The 14,602-nt window shown below is 51.1% G+C and overlaps 3 protein-coding genes across 3 annotated transcripts; 1 reads left to right on the top strand and 2 right to left on the bottom strand.

Moving 5' to 3' along the window:
* Nucleotides 1-1,034: 1,034 nt before the first annotated feature.
* Nucleotides 1,035-3,556, bottom strand: TGME49_298820 (hypothetical protein; the record flags this gene model as incomplete). The annotated part of the gene is made up of 2 exons (XM_018782352.1): nt 3,382-3,556; nt 1,035-3,309 (listed from the first exon to the last, which is right to left on the bottom strand). The coding sequence occupies exon 2, from the start codon at nt 1,554-1,556 to the stop codon at nt 1,035-1,037; it is 522 nt and encodes a 173-aa protein (XP_018638089.1). The 5' UTR covers nt 1,557-3,309; nt 3,382-3,556.
* Nucleotides 3,557-8,650: 5,094 nt separating this feature from the next.
* On the bottom strand, nt 8,651-11,231 carry TGME49_298830 (hypothetical protein). The gene has a single exon (XM_018782353.1). The coding sequence runs from the start codon at nt 11,088-11,090 to the stop codon at nt 10,176-10,178; it is 915 nt and encodes a 304-aa protein (XP_018638090.1). The 5' UTR covers nt 11,091-11,231; the 3' UTR covers nt 8,651-10,175.
* TGME49_298840 (hypothetical protein) lies at nt 11,054-14,054 on the top strand. Its single transcript, XM_002371722.2, has one exon. It carries the CDS (start codon nt 11,672-11,674, stop codon nt 12,398-12,400), a length of 729 nt encoding a protein of 242 aa, XP_002371763.1. The 5' UTR covers nt 11,054-11,671; the 3' UTR covers nt 12,401-14,054.
* The last annotated feature ends 548 nt before the right edge of the window (nt 14,055-14,602 follow it).

Here is a 14,602-nt window from a genome sequence, read left to right as displayed (position 1 = left end):
ACCGCCACAACCACACAAAGCAAGAGAACAACTGATGTCTATCCAGTGATAAAGCCGCTTCGTTTTACAGATACGCTCGGGGCAGCGCAGGAATGGCTTGGCGCGGTATGCAATTGACATAATCCTCCTGATTGCCAGTAAGGTAAAGCCAATGCAGGGAAAAAAACACAGTTTAGCGACACGATGCATCGTCTTCACGCAGTGGGTTCGAGTAGCAACGGCGGTCCTGGCGGTCAATGGTGCAGCTTTAGCATTTGAATGATGAAACATGAACCAGTGAAGCCTTTCGGCAAATAGGGATGTGTTAAGTTTGTCTTCTAAGCCCCTGTATCAGAAGAGAGGTCCACACAGCTTGTCTCTCCAAATGCTCTTTCAGAACTTTCTAGATGTTTTCGATAGTCAATCACATGTATGCATGTGAGAAGTCCCCACCACGGCACCAGCTGCGGAGATACGCCCTCAACCCGGAATACCACAGCATCATTTGTGTCTCCGTCGGTGCATCGACCGCAAACTCGTCGGATTGGAGGATGATCATTTTCGATTTATCTATTCCCAATCAACCGTGCTTCAAGCCTGGCTTTTTGGCACCGCACCGAGTCGCCCCTCCCCTTCTGCATCACAACATGAAGAGACTACTTCGATAGATCGAAGACTCAGCGGAGGGACTGCTTGTGCCAATGAACCCCTCTTCCAGGAGAAAGACGCATCCAGCTCGTCATCCAAGCCTCCCGTGCAGAAAAGATGTCCCAAGAAACTCCACTTAACCAAGGAACGAACAGAGAGAAGGGACAAACGTGAATGTTTCCAGAACTGATTTGTCTCGCATATGCAAAAAGAAAAGACCGCATTATTTATCGGCAATGCCGAATACACATATGGGGGTAGTTAACAGCTGATATGCGGCGCTACACATTCGATGTTAAATGACCATGCGCTCCTTTGCTTGCTCTTCCGGGATCGAAACCATAATACGCTGTGCATGAAATACTGGTGAAAGTCTGTTCCAGAGTTGGATGAAACTGCTAGGCTACTTACAGAGTCACGAGAGTTATCAGTTCGATCCTCATTCGACGCAGGATCGCCCTGCCGCGCGCGGCAGGAGATACTCTTCGGTGCCCTCGTCTTCGGCCAGCCATCTTGCCTGTGCCTGCTCGAAAGTCTATCCGGAAGTTCCCAAAGGGTGAGTTAGCACTACTGTCACCGCTCACGGGCTCATATCGTGACTCTACACTGTCATCACCCATACCCGATGAAAGCCGCGTATTATAGTTTTCGTCACCTCCTGCATCATCCATATCGTCATACCAAGGAGATGCATCTGCCACTGTCATTGATGTCGGATTTGCAGAGAAGCTGTCGAACAGGAGAGAAGAAATCGCCATCATCATGACGAACGTAAAGAGAGGAAGAAGATGTGAGCCATGAGGGTGCAGTGTGAGTTTTGCTTGGAAAAAGAGCCGTTGCGTACTTTTCCTGTGGACGACTGCTACTTTTTCCATCCTCGCCCCAGTCAGTCGGCCAGGCAAAATGGACTGACTGTCTACAGACGCCATCTTGCAAGGAAAAGAGCGCAACGGAGAAAGAGATGACACTCTGAGCCCGCAAAAACAGGCCGTCCGTAACCAGGGACAGGCTTGCAAGCCCCTGTGTACGGTTTGAAAAAGGAAGGACAGCAGAGTTGGGACTAGTCGACGTGGGGCAACACGGGAAAAAATTTGTGATTCCAGCACATTACCATTCCAACAGCACACGAAGGGTCTCCTAGTCTGCAGTGTAGACCGGTTTCGTGTCTCGTCTTTTTCGGGAGGGTCGTTCTCAAGCCCCACTGCGTCCCACAAAGGGGAAGTCAACTGTGACGGAATGTAGGGAGAAACCCGGTCAGCTGCATTTTTTTTCAACACACGGTCAACTTTCTTCAGGAAAGCATGGAAGTCTAAATACGTATCAAATTTGAAATCCACTCTAAACGAAGGACAAAAGAGCGGAGGGCACGCAATGACGGCAACGATACAAGCTCGGTATGCAGTAACGGCGTAACAGTTTGCTCCAGCAGACGCGCTGTTTTAAGCCGCGGTGCTTCGGAGGTGTGTCCATGGGTGACACCGGTGAAAACAGCCGTTATCACTTCGTTTACGTTCCACTTTTTTGTCTGCTCCCCGCCCGAAGGATGCCAGTGAAGAAGAATGCCGAGTTGTGCTTCAAAGCGTGAGAGCACGTATGTAAAGTATAACGGTATACAGAGTAAGATCACGCCATCTCCCAAAACGTCCACGCTGTTGTCAATTCTGTTTCTAATCTTGTCGGTCAAGACTGTTTGTCCGCTCCGGCGGTAGTTCTATCACCGGACGCTCAAACTCGCAGCTAGTTTCCCGTTTCACTTCAGGCGGTAGAAAGGGATAGCAAAGTTATGGGAGTCGCTTCATATACGGATAGCTCCGGACAGAACCAAGACAGAAGATAGCGTAGCTCGTTAGTCCAAACTAGGTCAGGTGAAGGTCCGCTTTGCCAATGGTGGACTGGCAATTAATTATGATCAGACTGTCTGTTTGAAGGCAAGTGCGGCTTCAAAGCAGCTTCATATTAACGATCATGCTCCTGTGGTTACTCAGAAATTGCTCTGACAGGTTGCTGATTTTCCTGTTGCACAGGATTGTCTAACCACACGTGTTCACGTTACACCTTTGGTTATTTGTCTGCATGCATGTAAGAACAGGTGTCAACAGACATGACTGCGATATACTAGGGTAGTCACATTACCTGCCTCTGAAAAGGCAAACTACTGTACGATATATTATTCATCCCTTGTAGGTGCGCCTCTGTGTAGATTTTGCGTGACTTCTCTTCTCTCTCGCCTGAAAAATGGGTGTTAAGTACCGCTGGCGTAGCCACCGTGTTGCAAGCTATGACTCTGACTCAGTGTCATTGGTTAACTTCAGATAGAGTCCCATTTTTTTCGCGGGAGGGTCAGTGAGGGTCTCGACTGTGGTGCTTTTACGTCTGTTTCGCCTTGTCGGAGCCGATGATATCTCTGCAACAGTTTGCTGTGACCACCTACGAAAATTCTTTTTGGGAGTGTTTGTGGCCGTGTAATTTGTTGCCTGTTTACACGCATTAGTAAAGTCGCTTCCACGGGTTCGTCTGTGCATCTGTATCTGTTGTCGTGACTGCCTCTTGGTTACAACTGTACGTAAACAAATGCGTGTACCAGAAATCTTGGGTTAATGAGAAATATGATGCAGTTACGTAACTGGGCATGTCTACAGCATTTGTTCTGCATATCTATGGCATCGATCGATGAGTGAAGTTCTGAAGGGTTCTCCAGTTGAACCATTCGTGTTTCTTCGTAGCCCACTATGATGGCTTGAGCAACACATTTACCGAGTGTTGATGGGAAAGCAGGAGTCCATGCACGACATGTCCCTCCGCTCTGTATCAGTATCGATCTTTGACCCTCGTCAAGAACACGTGGAAAACATTGTACAAATATGTGAGCTCCGCCGTTCTACACCTGACTTCTTTAACAGTCATGGAATGCGCCCAAAACACACCTAAAGGCAATTCACAGGAGCATTGCTTGTGCCCAAACACACCTGTTGTGGATTCGGTAGCCGTCTGTACTCTCAAAATTGCCTGAGACTGTCGCGAAGGAATTCGTACAGGCGTCGACCGAGGCAACGAATAAACCAACGGGCACTGCCGAACTTACGGCAACGGAGAAGCTCAAATTTTGGAGGCAATCACTCCTCAGAGTTCTGCCATATGATATTTCTAGGTACAAACAGCAGAACTAACAGTGTCTCAGTCATTCCACTGGAGTGATCTAGTCAAATATACATTCATATATATACATATACGCGTATTTGTATAAATACCAGCAGATGTATGTAATGAAGAAAGCTCCTCTGGAAAACTCGACTCGAATCACGTGGGGAACAACGATATCCGGCTTCTGCCTCCGTGTATCTACAGACAGAGATACTCACAGACAGATATTCCACATACGTGTACATACAAGTCTGGCGTTTAATTTGTGTGTCTATCTTCTCCTGTTTAAATCATTTGATGCACGCGTCTACGTCCATTGTGCTCTGATATCCCCATCTATGAGACGCCAGAAAATATCGTTCTCCCGGTGTCTCGATGCCCGAGGAAAGGGAAATGAGCGCTTTTATAGGCATTGGGTAGCTCGTCTTGATTCTTGTGCGGACTCAGGCAGGATCAAAAAAGTGTCACAATGTAGAAGTGTTGAAAACCGTTGCGGAGCACTAATTTGTGTTTCGATCTGGTCTCTTAAACAAAGTGGGTGAATCGCCTTGATGTGCTGCGTACTGTTGACAAGGAAATAATGTATGTGAGGTTCTTGTGAAGGCATCATCTGAAGCCTCTGAACCCTGGATGTGCCACCTTTCACGAACAACCTCCACACGCATAAACAGTTATATGACTCTTGGTTGTGAGCGGTCATAATAATCAAATTAATATGAGCTGCAGTGCTGAGCTGTTTTTCGTGCATGTGTCAGACTTGAGAGGCTGTGCCACCGCCCACCTTCACGATGCAGCTTTCGACTCGTATCATAGTAGACAGTGCTGGATACTAACTAACGTCTGCCCAATACATAGATGGCTTCCGCTGGCAACGATGACAGCGCGTTCAAGAATAGATGCTCAAAAGTGTTCGATTTCTGTCGGGGCAGCGTTTTACGATAAACGTTCCTGGTATAGGGGAAGAAGCTTTTGTGGACCGAAGATGCAGCCGGACAAAGGGACCACTCAGGAAATGTTCACTTCTGCCGTGACTGTGCTCCCGGTGTCCCCGTGCGTCGCTGGCAGAACAACAACGCCAAGTGCTGTTGTATGTATTTGTGTCCGGAGAAGAAAGCTACAAGATCCCATCCACGGGTTTCCGGGCAGAATCTATTCAATTCAGGACGCACAAAGTACCAAACTGTGAAGTCTAAGACGAAGAACAGACAGTAACGGAGACCGCATTACCCGGATACTCCACATGGGTCGTCTGCCATTGTCTTAAACGTGACGGACAACCGGAGAAGCAGAGACGTCTACGCTTGGTTGATTGCCGCCAGTGTCGGTCTTCTCAGGTCTAAACGGTCCCGACAGAGAGGAATTGCCAGACCTTATATTACAATTGACTCCAGCTGTCATCATCCCAGGGAAAGACGAAGCAAAACTTTATAGACTCGTTACTGCATCCAGTCAGGATGTCCTCAAAATTAAATGGTGTGCGACCGAGGTTGTTCCCGACACATTGATACCAGTGTTAACACCCTTGTCAAGGTAAAAATTAGTCAACTTCCGTTAGCGTCTGCTGCACCTGATGCAAGTGCTCCGAAGAATGTTACCTGCGCACATTGAGAAAATCATCCTTGATATATGATCTAAGGACTGAATTGTTGCAAAATCATAACCCTTTAAAGCCTGTACGGAGGAGAGCTGCATGGGAGGCGGGAAAAGAGCAACTCACCAGAGCAACTAAAACTAACAGGAGTTCTTTGACAAGTTCCGCATCACTCACAGACAAATCCCCATTGACGGCATGAACCCGGTCTTCTTTCGCAAAGTGCTGCTTGTCCTTAACAGGATCAACGGTGAGACATGAATGCACATTTCCACAGGCGTACTTGGCGCTGAGGTCGGCACAAGCTACGGAAATATGTCGTGAGAAAGAGAGGCGATAGTACGCGGGAGCTGCATCGGAGATTACTGGCCTTTGTTTTACTGCACTTCCAAGCCTGAAAAAACTGACTCTCTCAACAAGCCTCATCATAACTAATGAGATAGCTGTTTCACTCCATGAGTAGCGTTTTGTCTACGGTTCTGAAAAACAAATTTCGTAGCTTCGGGACTGCTAGCTGTCAACCCCCTTGGTTGAACGTCCCCGTTACGTCTCTGGGTGACGTCTTTTTCAGTTCCAATTCTGTGATCGATTGCCCACCCCCCTCTATTTGTTTAAGCAAGAGGGGAGCACGCGCGAAATCTCCAAAAATGGTGTCACGTTGCCACTGCGAACTTTCGTTTCCTGACATGCGTGATCCGTAAGTGCTAACTTTTGGGGAACACCCGTCCTCCTGAGCACTCTATATCACATTAACTGGTTTTGGATGTTTTGAAGGTGAGACCTAGCGTCGACTTGGGATCCATACCCTCTGAAACTAGGCTGGGGTTAGAGAAATGCTTATATCGTTGACGCATGAATGGATGAACTCTTAGAAAGTACGGGGCAGAACATTAACTTTAGGGGCACAAATACACGCCCAGTGCTCTCGTGGCCGCCTGATTTTTGCTCAAGCTGAATTCTTGGTGCAAACGTAATGGGTTTACTGCGGAAAGGAACTAGAGCCTTACTATGTCTTCTCAGAGTGTGAGAGACTAAAGTTGACTAAACTGTAGCCACACCCACCTCGAAGGGCAGACTCTCATTTAGTCAGGTGAGCACATACCCGAGAAGAGGACGTTTGATTGTGAGCTTTTGCACGCTGCGGGCAACGGTTCACAGATTATTTCCTTCTGGTCACCAGGCGCCAAGCGTGATCGGGGCGATGCGCTGCTGTGCTGCGGGTCACCTCTTCAAACGTCCACACTTGGAAGCCCCAAACTGAACTCAAACCCCCACATCGAACCCTCAGTGTAGCATGTCCTCGTATGGCGCTGACTGAGTGAATTACCTGTATTCATGTTGCAAGTGAAAAGAGGTAGATCATCTGTTTGGGTGCATCACTCTCCTGGTATGAGAAGACAGACTCCATCTGGCTGGCCAGTGTCCCGTGGTGTCTTCTTGGAGCTGGCGAAGTGAAGGCGGCATCACGGTATCCCTGGAGCCGACTCTTCATTTTCGAAGAAGAGCGAGGCCCTTCCTGGACAGAAGAATCTGCATATACTTCCGAACCACCAGTACTGATTGGTACAAAGAAGTTACCACATCCCCCTCAAAGCAGGTAGCGGCTTTTGATCTCATGGAACTGTTACACTCAGATAACTAAATACCAGTCAACCGGCATTTTCTGCCATGTCCCTTCAGGCTGCTACGCACTGGTCAGAACAAAGGAGCCACGACAGGATAGGTATACAGTGAAGTCCAGTCTGTCTATCGCTATCAACCTCGACGTGTGCAGCAGTTCATCGCTTATCAAAAAACCATATCAACTGCTCTTCAGTGATCGGAGTTTTAACGCAAATGATGTTCCTCCGCGGAAGGGCAAACGATAAAATTGTTTGAAAATGGGCTCGTCACATTTGACCTGTCCTGCAGCCACCAGAGAACGCTTCGAAGTACACACTCCTCGGTGATTTAATCCTGACAGATTGTCAGAAACTGTACCCATGTCTTCTATGAAAATGTGTGAGCTTCGGAAAAAGTCAGCTTTGACGAATACCGGCTGATTAGGAACCAGCGACAACCTCGTGCATGCCAAGTGTTAGAAAAATACTGCAGACCCGATACAGCCCTACCGAAATTTAGCTGTTGTTAGTGTGAGCGCTCTCACGAATGTCAAAGGAACCAGGAACAGCCCACCGAGAGCCCAGAGCAGCACGTTACTTAAATTTACTTTATCCAAGCGCCACCGTTTCTCCACACAAGGATGAAACCAAAGTGTGGTGGATGGGACAAAAAATGACGAGGCTTGCGGAGCACTGGCCCACCACATGCAGTGCTACTAGTGGTGAAGACGGCAGAAAGTGGTCGTGAACTGGAGCGGAAGCGTTCGAGAGAGTATAGGTGTTCCACTTGCTGTTGCTCCCTAAGTTCTTCGGTTATTCATGGAACCATATTCTCCCTATCTGAAGTTGCCTTTCATGTAGTACATTTCGGTGTCAGGTAGTCGAATATTAAGCCCGTACAGCATGACGCCAGCATGTCTTCCGCTTGCCATTCTCGTATGGAAGTCTTCTTCCTCCAGGCATTAAGAAAGCAAGAAAAAACCAATTACACAAACAACATCGCGGCGCTCATGTGATCGTGGATGCTGTGTTAATTTTCTAGACACGCAAGGCACTTCCGAAGTGCGACGGAAAGCAGCCACTTCGAAACGGGGTTTTTTTCCCTTCTGACACCCGCCAAAATACACCAACCCACCACGTTTACACAGAATAATGTCCCCGTTATTCCACACTGGTTAAAGTTTTATCTTGTCATTCTTTCTCTTGCACCGGCAATCCAGCCGTATGCACTCGGTGCGCCTACTTTCCTGTGCCTCACTGAAGTGGGCGATGATACGACTCACACATCGCCTTGGCAGCAGCAGATGGTGGCAACCAAATTCGGTTCACGAAAAACACCGGCCTGTGCAGATCGCTGCTGTTTCGCCCTGCTTATGCTTATGCAACTGGTAGCAAACGGAACAACGACAACAGCAGGAGAAGCTTCTATACTGCAGATCAGCACGTTAGTTGTCGGGAAAAGGGCAACTTTTCGCAGTGGGTCACCCAGCGATGCGGTTTCGGCTTGTATGGCGAATAAACGGCATGGTAAACAGGGTTTCCGCTGGGAGGACGAAGGCGTAAAAAAGCTCCAGCAGGAGTAACGGGTGAAACAGCTCGCGCGCCCCCGTGGTGAGCAAGGAGGAAAGCGGGAGGAGGTGAGAGAGGCGGATACTTGTCCACGGCTGTTTTTTTTCTCCCTCCTTCCGTTGTTTCTGGTCACCACGCACATCCCCCCCTGCGTTTTCTTGGTTGAGTGCGAAGCTGTGGAATGCCCGTCCCTTTTCAGTGTTTCTCTCTCCAAACTGTCCTTCCATACCCTTCAGCCCTCTTCTTCACACTCCAATTAGTTATGAAGAACTGTATGAAAAGGGGAGCGCTGAAGAGAATGGACACAAGCTTCTTTCTGTTGACACTTTATGACGACCCCGCAGGGCGTGGGCACTGACCGTAAATTGTGAATCGTGCAGGCGACATTCCTTTCGCGGTATGACCACTGCGCTGAGGCGGTTGGAGGGAAAATGATTTTTCCTCACTTTTCATGGTCCAGTGACATATATATGCTTTTCGGCGAGGTTTTAATTTTTCCCTCAAAGCACGTTTCGGGGTGGAGTGCTGTGACACGTCCTTTTGCCGCCACTCCAAGTTGTGGCCCGTTTACATCACAGTACGGAAATGTGACTTGGCCGAGTGCCACGCTTCTTCGCTGTCTTCATGTTTCCGTTTCAGTGCGCCAGTTTTTTCTTTTCCTGTATCCTTCCCCCCCTCAACGCCGATACATTCCACAGCTAGCCCGCTTTACATGGCCATCTTTTCGACGTTCGACAGGCGGCTGAACTCTCTGATGCCTCGTCGCCATCCCAAATTCCGCTGGATTGTTCGCTTTTTTTCGGCTACTTCCCTACATCTACTTTTGGCTTTCGAGCTTGCAACTGGGGCGGCGGAATTGACCTCTTCAGCTTCTTCCAATTGCTTTTCTCTCCACAAATTTTTCCTGGCCTGAATGATGCCGACCTAGGCAGAAAAAAAAATTGTCGCTTGAGCTTTTTCCGTCTGTCTGGAAGATTTCTCTTTTTGTGTTTCTCGGCTTTGGTAAGCACATGCAGCGCGGGACTCTGAGGAAGTAACACCCGACGCGGACACCGAAGCTTCGTTTCCTCAAACACACGTGAGCCCGGGGTGCGACGATGTAAAAACGTGCATGCCTGTGCAAAGAGAATTCCCCGCTTCTTTGACCTGTTTGAACCTCGACGGCTACATTTGTTCGTCACAAACAGCTGAGCTGCCCACTTGAGGCCGGCTGCGGTCTGCCTCCGCGCGTGAGCTACGGCGACTCTCCGGGCGCTGCTCGATAGGATCACCCGCAAACTATGGGGTCACTTCCTTTTCTCTGGATCTTCTGTCTGCACCCGTAGCACGTGTTCGTATCTGGCGTTTGTTGGTGTGGTGCGTGCTTCTCAAGTTCGTGTCTTGTCCAGAGGCGAGTGACGGGTCGTTTCATGTGTACTGCGCCCTGCCAGCTTTGCATTTCCTTTTACACCTTCTTCGGTCTTCATTGCTCTGTGATTCACCTTGCTGCTGCGTTTGCAGGGCGCTGACTAGAGGCTTCCACAGCGTGTGGCTTGTGGCGGCTGTAGTGTGTTGTGGCTGGTGGTGGCCGCCCTACGGCTTTTTCGCTTCTCCCAGGTCACCGTCTTTCTGAATCTTTCCGCTTACCCACAGGAAGCTGGCGGGCGTTATCTGCGCATTCTGATGGGAAACGGGGTGTCCGCCCCTCCTGGGGGCGCAGGCCTGGACGGTCCTGCTTCAGCACTGCAAGGATCTCCGTGTGTTTCGTGGGCAGTTCTTTCTTCGGCGTCTAGACGGCGTTCTTCGCGTCTGCGCGCTGCGTGTGAGGCGAAAGCCGCAGGTGCTTCTGTTGACCAGACCTTCTGCTCTGCTGTCGACCCGCCAAAGGTTCCTTCGGCCTCGAGTTTCGCACTGAAGAGTCTACCTCTCCCTCTCCCCCTTCTTCCAGCCTTGTCTGACTCTGCTCTTCCACCGCCGCCGTCTTCAACGCGGTCGGAACCTCCGTACCTGTCTCCCTGGCTCTCGTCTTCTCCGGATTCTGTTTCGTCGTGTCCGGCGCACCCTCCGTCTCGGCGGTCGTCACGGCCGTCTTCGGCTTTTCGGCGGGGCTCCCCGGTGTGCTCCCACAGCGGCACCACTCTCATTGCAGAGGCGGCTCTCCACTCATTGAGGGAGAAAAACGTGCACACCCACCTCGCGGCGGGCGAGTTGTCGCTTCCGATGGGGGAGAGAGCCACTGGAGGCACAGACTGCCTCGTTTCATGTTTCCCACCTGCATTTTCAAGGGAAGCCAATTGGGCGTACGTTTCTCGCTCTTCTCGCGCCGACATCGCTCTCTCTCGGACGACGAAATGGGCCCGCTTCCTTCCGGGGGCGGCGGTGGGAGTGGGTCTAGTCTCGTAGCCGATAGCCCCGCGATCAGCGCGACGGAAGGAACGAAGAACTCTGGTGTCCGTCTGTCCGACCACTTCATTCTCCTTCCAGCTGCCAGTGGAGGCGCGCCTGCCGTCAACCCCCCGTCGACACCATCGCAAAACGTTGTGTCTCTTTCTCCCGCGTGCCTCTCGTGTCCAAGTGCGCATCCGACTTCGAGAGGGGCGACCGGAACCGGCGAGGCGGGCCAGATCGTTTCGCGGCTAGCCGACTGCGTGGAAGACTCTCCTTTCCGAGGCTCTGAAGGGGACACTGCAGGCCGGAGAGACAGTGCGTTGGGGTGTGGCAGGCGGAAAGGTGGAGGAACTTGACTATCAACTGCCGTGCGCGGAGGCAGGAGCCCGCAGCCTCAAGGCCAGAAACTTCTTCGAACTGGTCCAAAATGGGGCGCAGAGCCGCGGTAGAGACCCTGGCACGATCGTCCTGCCCCGACCGGATCCCTTTGCTTGGCCAGCGGGAGGAACGGGGAGCTTGCGCGGAGGCAGAGGATTGAGTACGCGAAGCAGCAGGGGCCGCGGATGCTCAACGACATCCTCGACTTCGTCGGCATCGAAACAAAGCCTCGGAAAGTCAGGTGCGCTTAAACCCCTCCAGCCCAGAAGACTGGGGGATTCTTGTTGTCTCCGTTGCCGAGCGCCGGTCTGCCGACTCCTCAAGGCTCATCTGATCCCGCCGTATATGCTCGCTGCATCCAGCGTGCGTGTGAGGCGAATGACGTTGCGGCATCGTGATGGGAATTCGCGAGGTCCGGCCGACACGTGGGGAGGCTCTCGCGCACCCCGCGCGCGTGGGTCTTGCAGAGAACCTAGCTCGGCGTTTTCGACCGTGTTCGGAGGTGCAGGCGATGGTGGGCCGGGACTCAGGCGCGGGAGATCGTGTCATGAGGAGGTGCCTTCGACGGGAAGAGGACGGCCAGCCGCTGCTCTTTTTGCGTCCTCGCCTGCACCAGGGGACGTGCACGTACGCCAGGCCGCCAACGAGACCGCAGACGGCCAAAGTGGAACGCAGGTGCTCGTGCACAGCTCTTCCGGACTCGCGAATGTCTCTGGTGCATCGGCGACCGCAAAGACTGGCGAGGGAGGCGACCTTCCCTCAGCGTGCTGCTTGCAACCGCGAGCACGTGGCCCCGTTGTCCGCGCCCGCGGGGCGTAGCCGACCGCCTGCGACTGGGGATGGCAAGGTGGATGGCGACCCTGATGCCTTAATTGCAGGTAGACAAGCCGGTGCTCTCAGTTCGGGTGCCTGCTGCTCGGAGGCCGCGCAACTTCTATTCGATGCGGAGCGCCTGCCTCAGCTTCCGGCGATAACCTGGGAAAGGGTAGCGCGGGGGATAGAAGTCTGCTTTTCGGCTATCCCCGCGTGTGTCTCTCGATGTGTCTTCGCTCGCAACGCGGTTAGGGAGGCCGCTGCACTCGCCTCAAAAGTCCCTTTTAGCCCCGAGCAATTCTGTCCTAGATAACGTACCCTCTCTGAAGCCTCAACCCCCCACATCCGCGTTCCACGGCCCGCCAGCTTTGTTTCTGCCAGCAAAGACTAAGGGGGGGGGCGGCCGGAAGGGGGAGGTGCGTGAAGCTCTCTGAACTGTGTCGGCGTCTCTCCGCGACACGGGTGTCGCCTTCGCTCTTAGTTGGCCGCTTCGCGAAGAGGCCCCTACCCTCTTGGCCCAACGAAAAACTTCAGCGATGCTTCCCTCTCTTTCCAACGTGGCAACGGCCTACGATAGGGTGCGCACATCCCGAAATCCTTTCGGGTAGAGGAGTGATAATATGCGACCTCCTGGCGTAGCCTGCCTTACGAAAATGGGGATTGGGGCCATCACTGCCGTAACCGTTTCGATTTATGGAACGATGGAATCTTTTAGACCCTTCTGTTTGAACGATCGTCGCCTCAAACAACCTAAAACTGTAAACCCGTATCCAGTGCACGTCGCAAGGGGTCGTTGGTAACCGGCTCTGCCTCCTAACGCACAACTTTTTCTCGTTGGCGATATATCTCAGTTGTGGTGTTTTGGGATAGATTGGTTCCTGAACGGGTTGTGGGCAGGATCAAAAGCATTCGGCCGACGCACGTAACAGCCGCGTGCGAAAAATGCACTCACGCTGTGTTTAATGTCGAGCCATTGGATCTATGTCCGAGCAGCCGTCTGCCAGAGACAGTTCACAAATTGTAAGTCACCCACCTAGAGTTACCGCGTTAATCTTTCTTCGCAGCCACAAACGCTAGTGTCTGTATGTGTTGTTAGAGGGATTCACGATTTGATGCAGTAACTGAACAGTGACGCTGAATCGGATATGTGTGCAAAGTAGAGGTAGTCGGTGAAGCAGCCTTTACATGCAGGAGGCAGTTGTAGAGATGTACTACAGTGAATGACTCGTACAATATACCGTTACAGACTCAGGACTTTCGTTTCACTGCCCTGCACTTTCCTATCGTAGTTCGCTCTTTTCTCGGCAGGCTAAACACATATGTGCGCTTCTTCCACGGGTCAGGCACACGTGAGAGTCGCCAGTTCTATATTGTTGTCCACTAACAGTCAAGCAAAACACTCAATCACTGGATCACGAATTTCTGTTCCTGTGACCATCAGGCAACACAAAATGAGGAAAGGTTTATCGTGCACAGCAAAAATATACGGAACATGTTCTACTGTACCCCAGTGCACACACAAAAAAGGCGTGCTTCCTTTTCTTCACTTTACACGGACGTGTTGAAATAGAATGCTCACGAAGATTACAAGGATCACGTGGTTTTGGATGATGCCAGTTCTGATAACAGTCATTCACGGCAGACTGCAAAGCAGGTCCACCTACTTTCTTATTGTATTTTGCGTGAACCTTTTCGCATCATCCTTCTGCAACTGCCCGCTAAACACCGGCCTGGAACGTAAACGACGAAGACAAGCCATCGGCAATCGACCAGGAGAGGCATGAAGCGTCGCTCGGTCTCAGCCGGTGCATTACATACCGCTTCAGTCTCTCTGTCCGTCTGGGTGTCGCCTATTTCCGAGCTCGCAATTACAAGTAAGATTACCGTTCTTCTGACGTTGCTTCAATCGCCTGACGACATACCAATCGTGGTAAGAACACACAACAAAAACTCAGGAGGGATTCGGGATAAGAATACTCTTTCTGCTTTAGGCGGATTCCCCTAATCACCTGTGGTAATTGTCACAGAATGCTTCTCCTCATCGAAACACACATGTCAACCTGGTTTCAAACTTTATGGTTTGGGCAGTGCCTTCACCTTCGCCCCGGCAATCGTGAAGCACGCAGACTCCCCGATAATCTAGAAATGAAACAGGGCGATCCTCGGCCAGACTCGGCAGCCCGTCGATCTCACGCGTCCAGCATGATATTTGGTTTCGATTCACATGTATCTGCGAATACAGTACTTTTGGTGAGGATACATGTAATGGAAAACGTGAGTGTATGCTAAGCTATGGTCACCACAAGTTAACGAAATGTACAGCTTTGTTGCGCCGGGGATACGGTGTGGCCGATGCATTGTTACACACGGTACAAGATTACCTCACCCAACACGACGGAATTAAGACAGCTTATTCAATTCGTAGTTATCGTGCCCATTCATATCGCTCGTATTCTCCACTGCAAACTGAGTGCCGAGGGCACACGTGCTTAGAACTCATGGATGCAACCTACAG

This window comes from Toxoplasma gondii, chromosome III, assembly GCF_000006565.2.
Source record: "Toxoplasma gondii ME49 chromosome III, whole genome shotgun sequence".
Lineage (NCBI taxonomy): Eukaryota > Apicomplexa > Conoidasida > Eucoccidiorida > Sarcocystidae > Toxoplasma > Toxoplasma gondii.
Note: the sequence above shows the minus strand (reverse complement) of the source record. Positions and strands in the feature narration are given on the sequence as shown.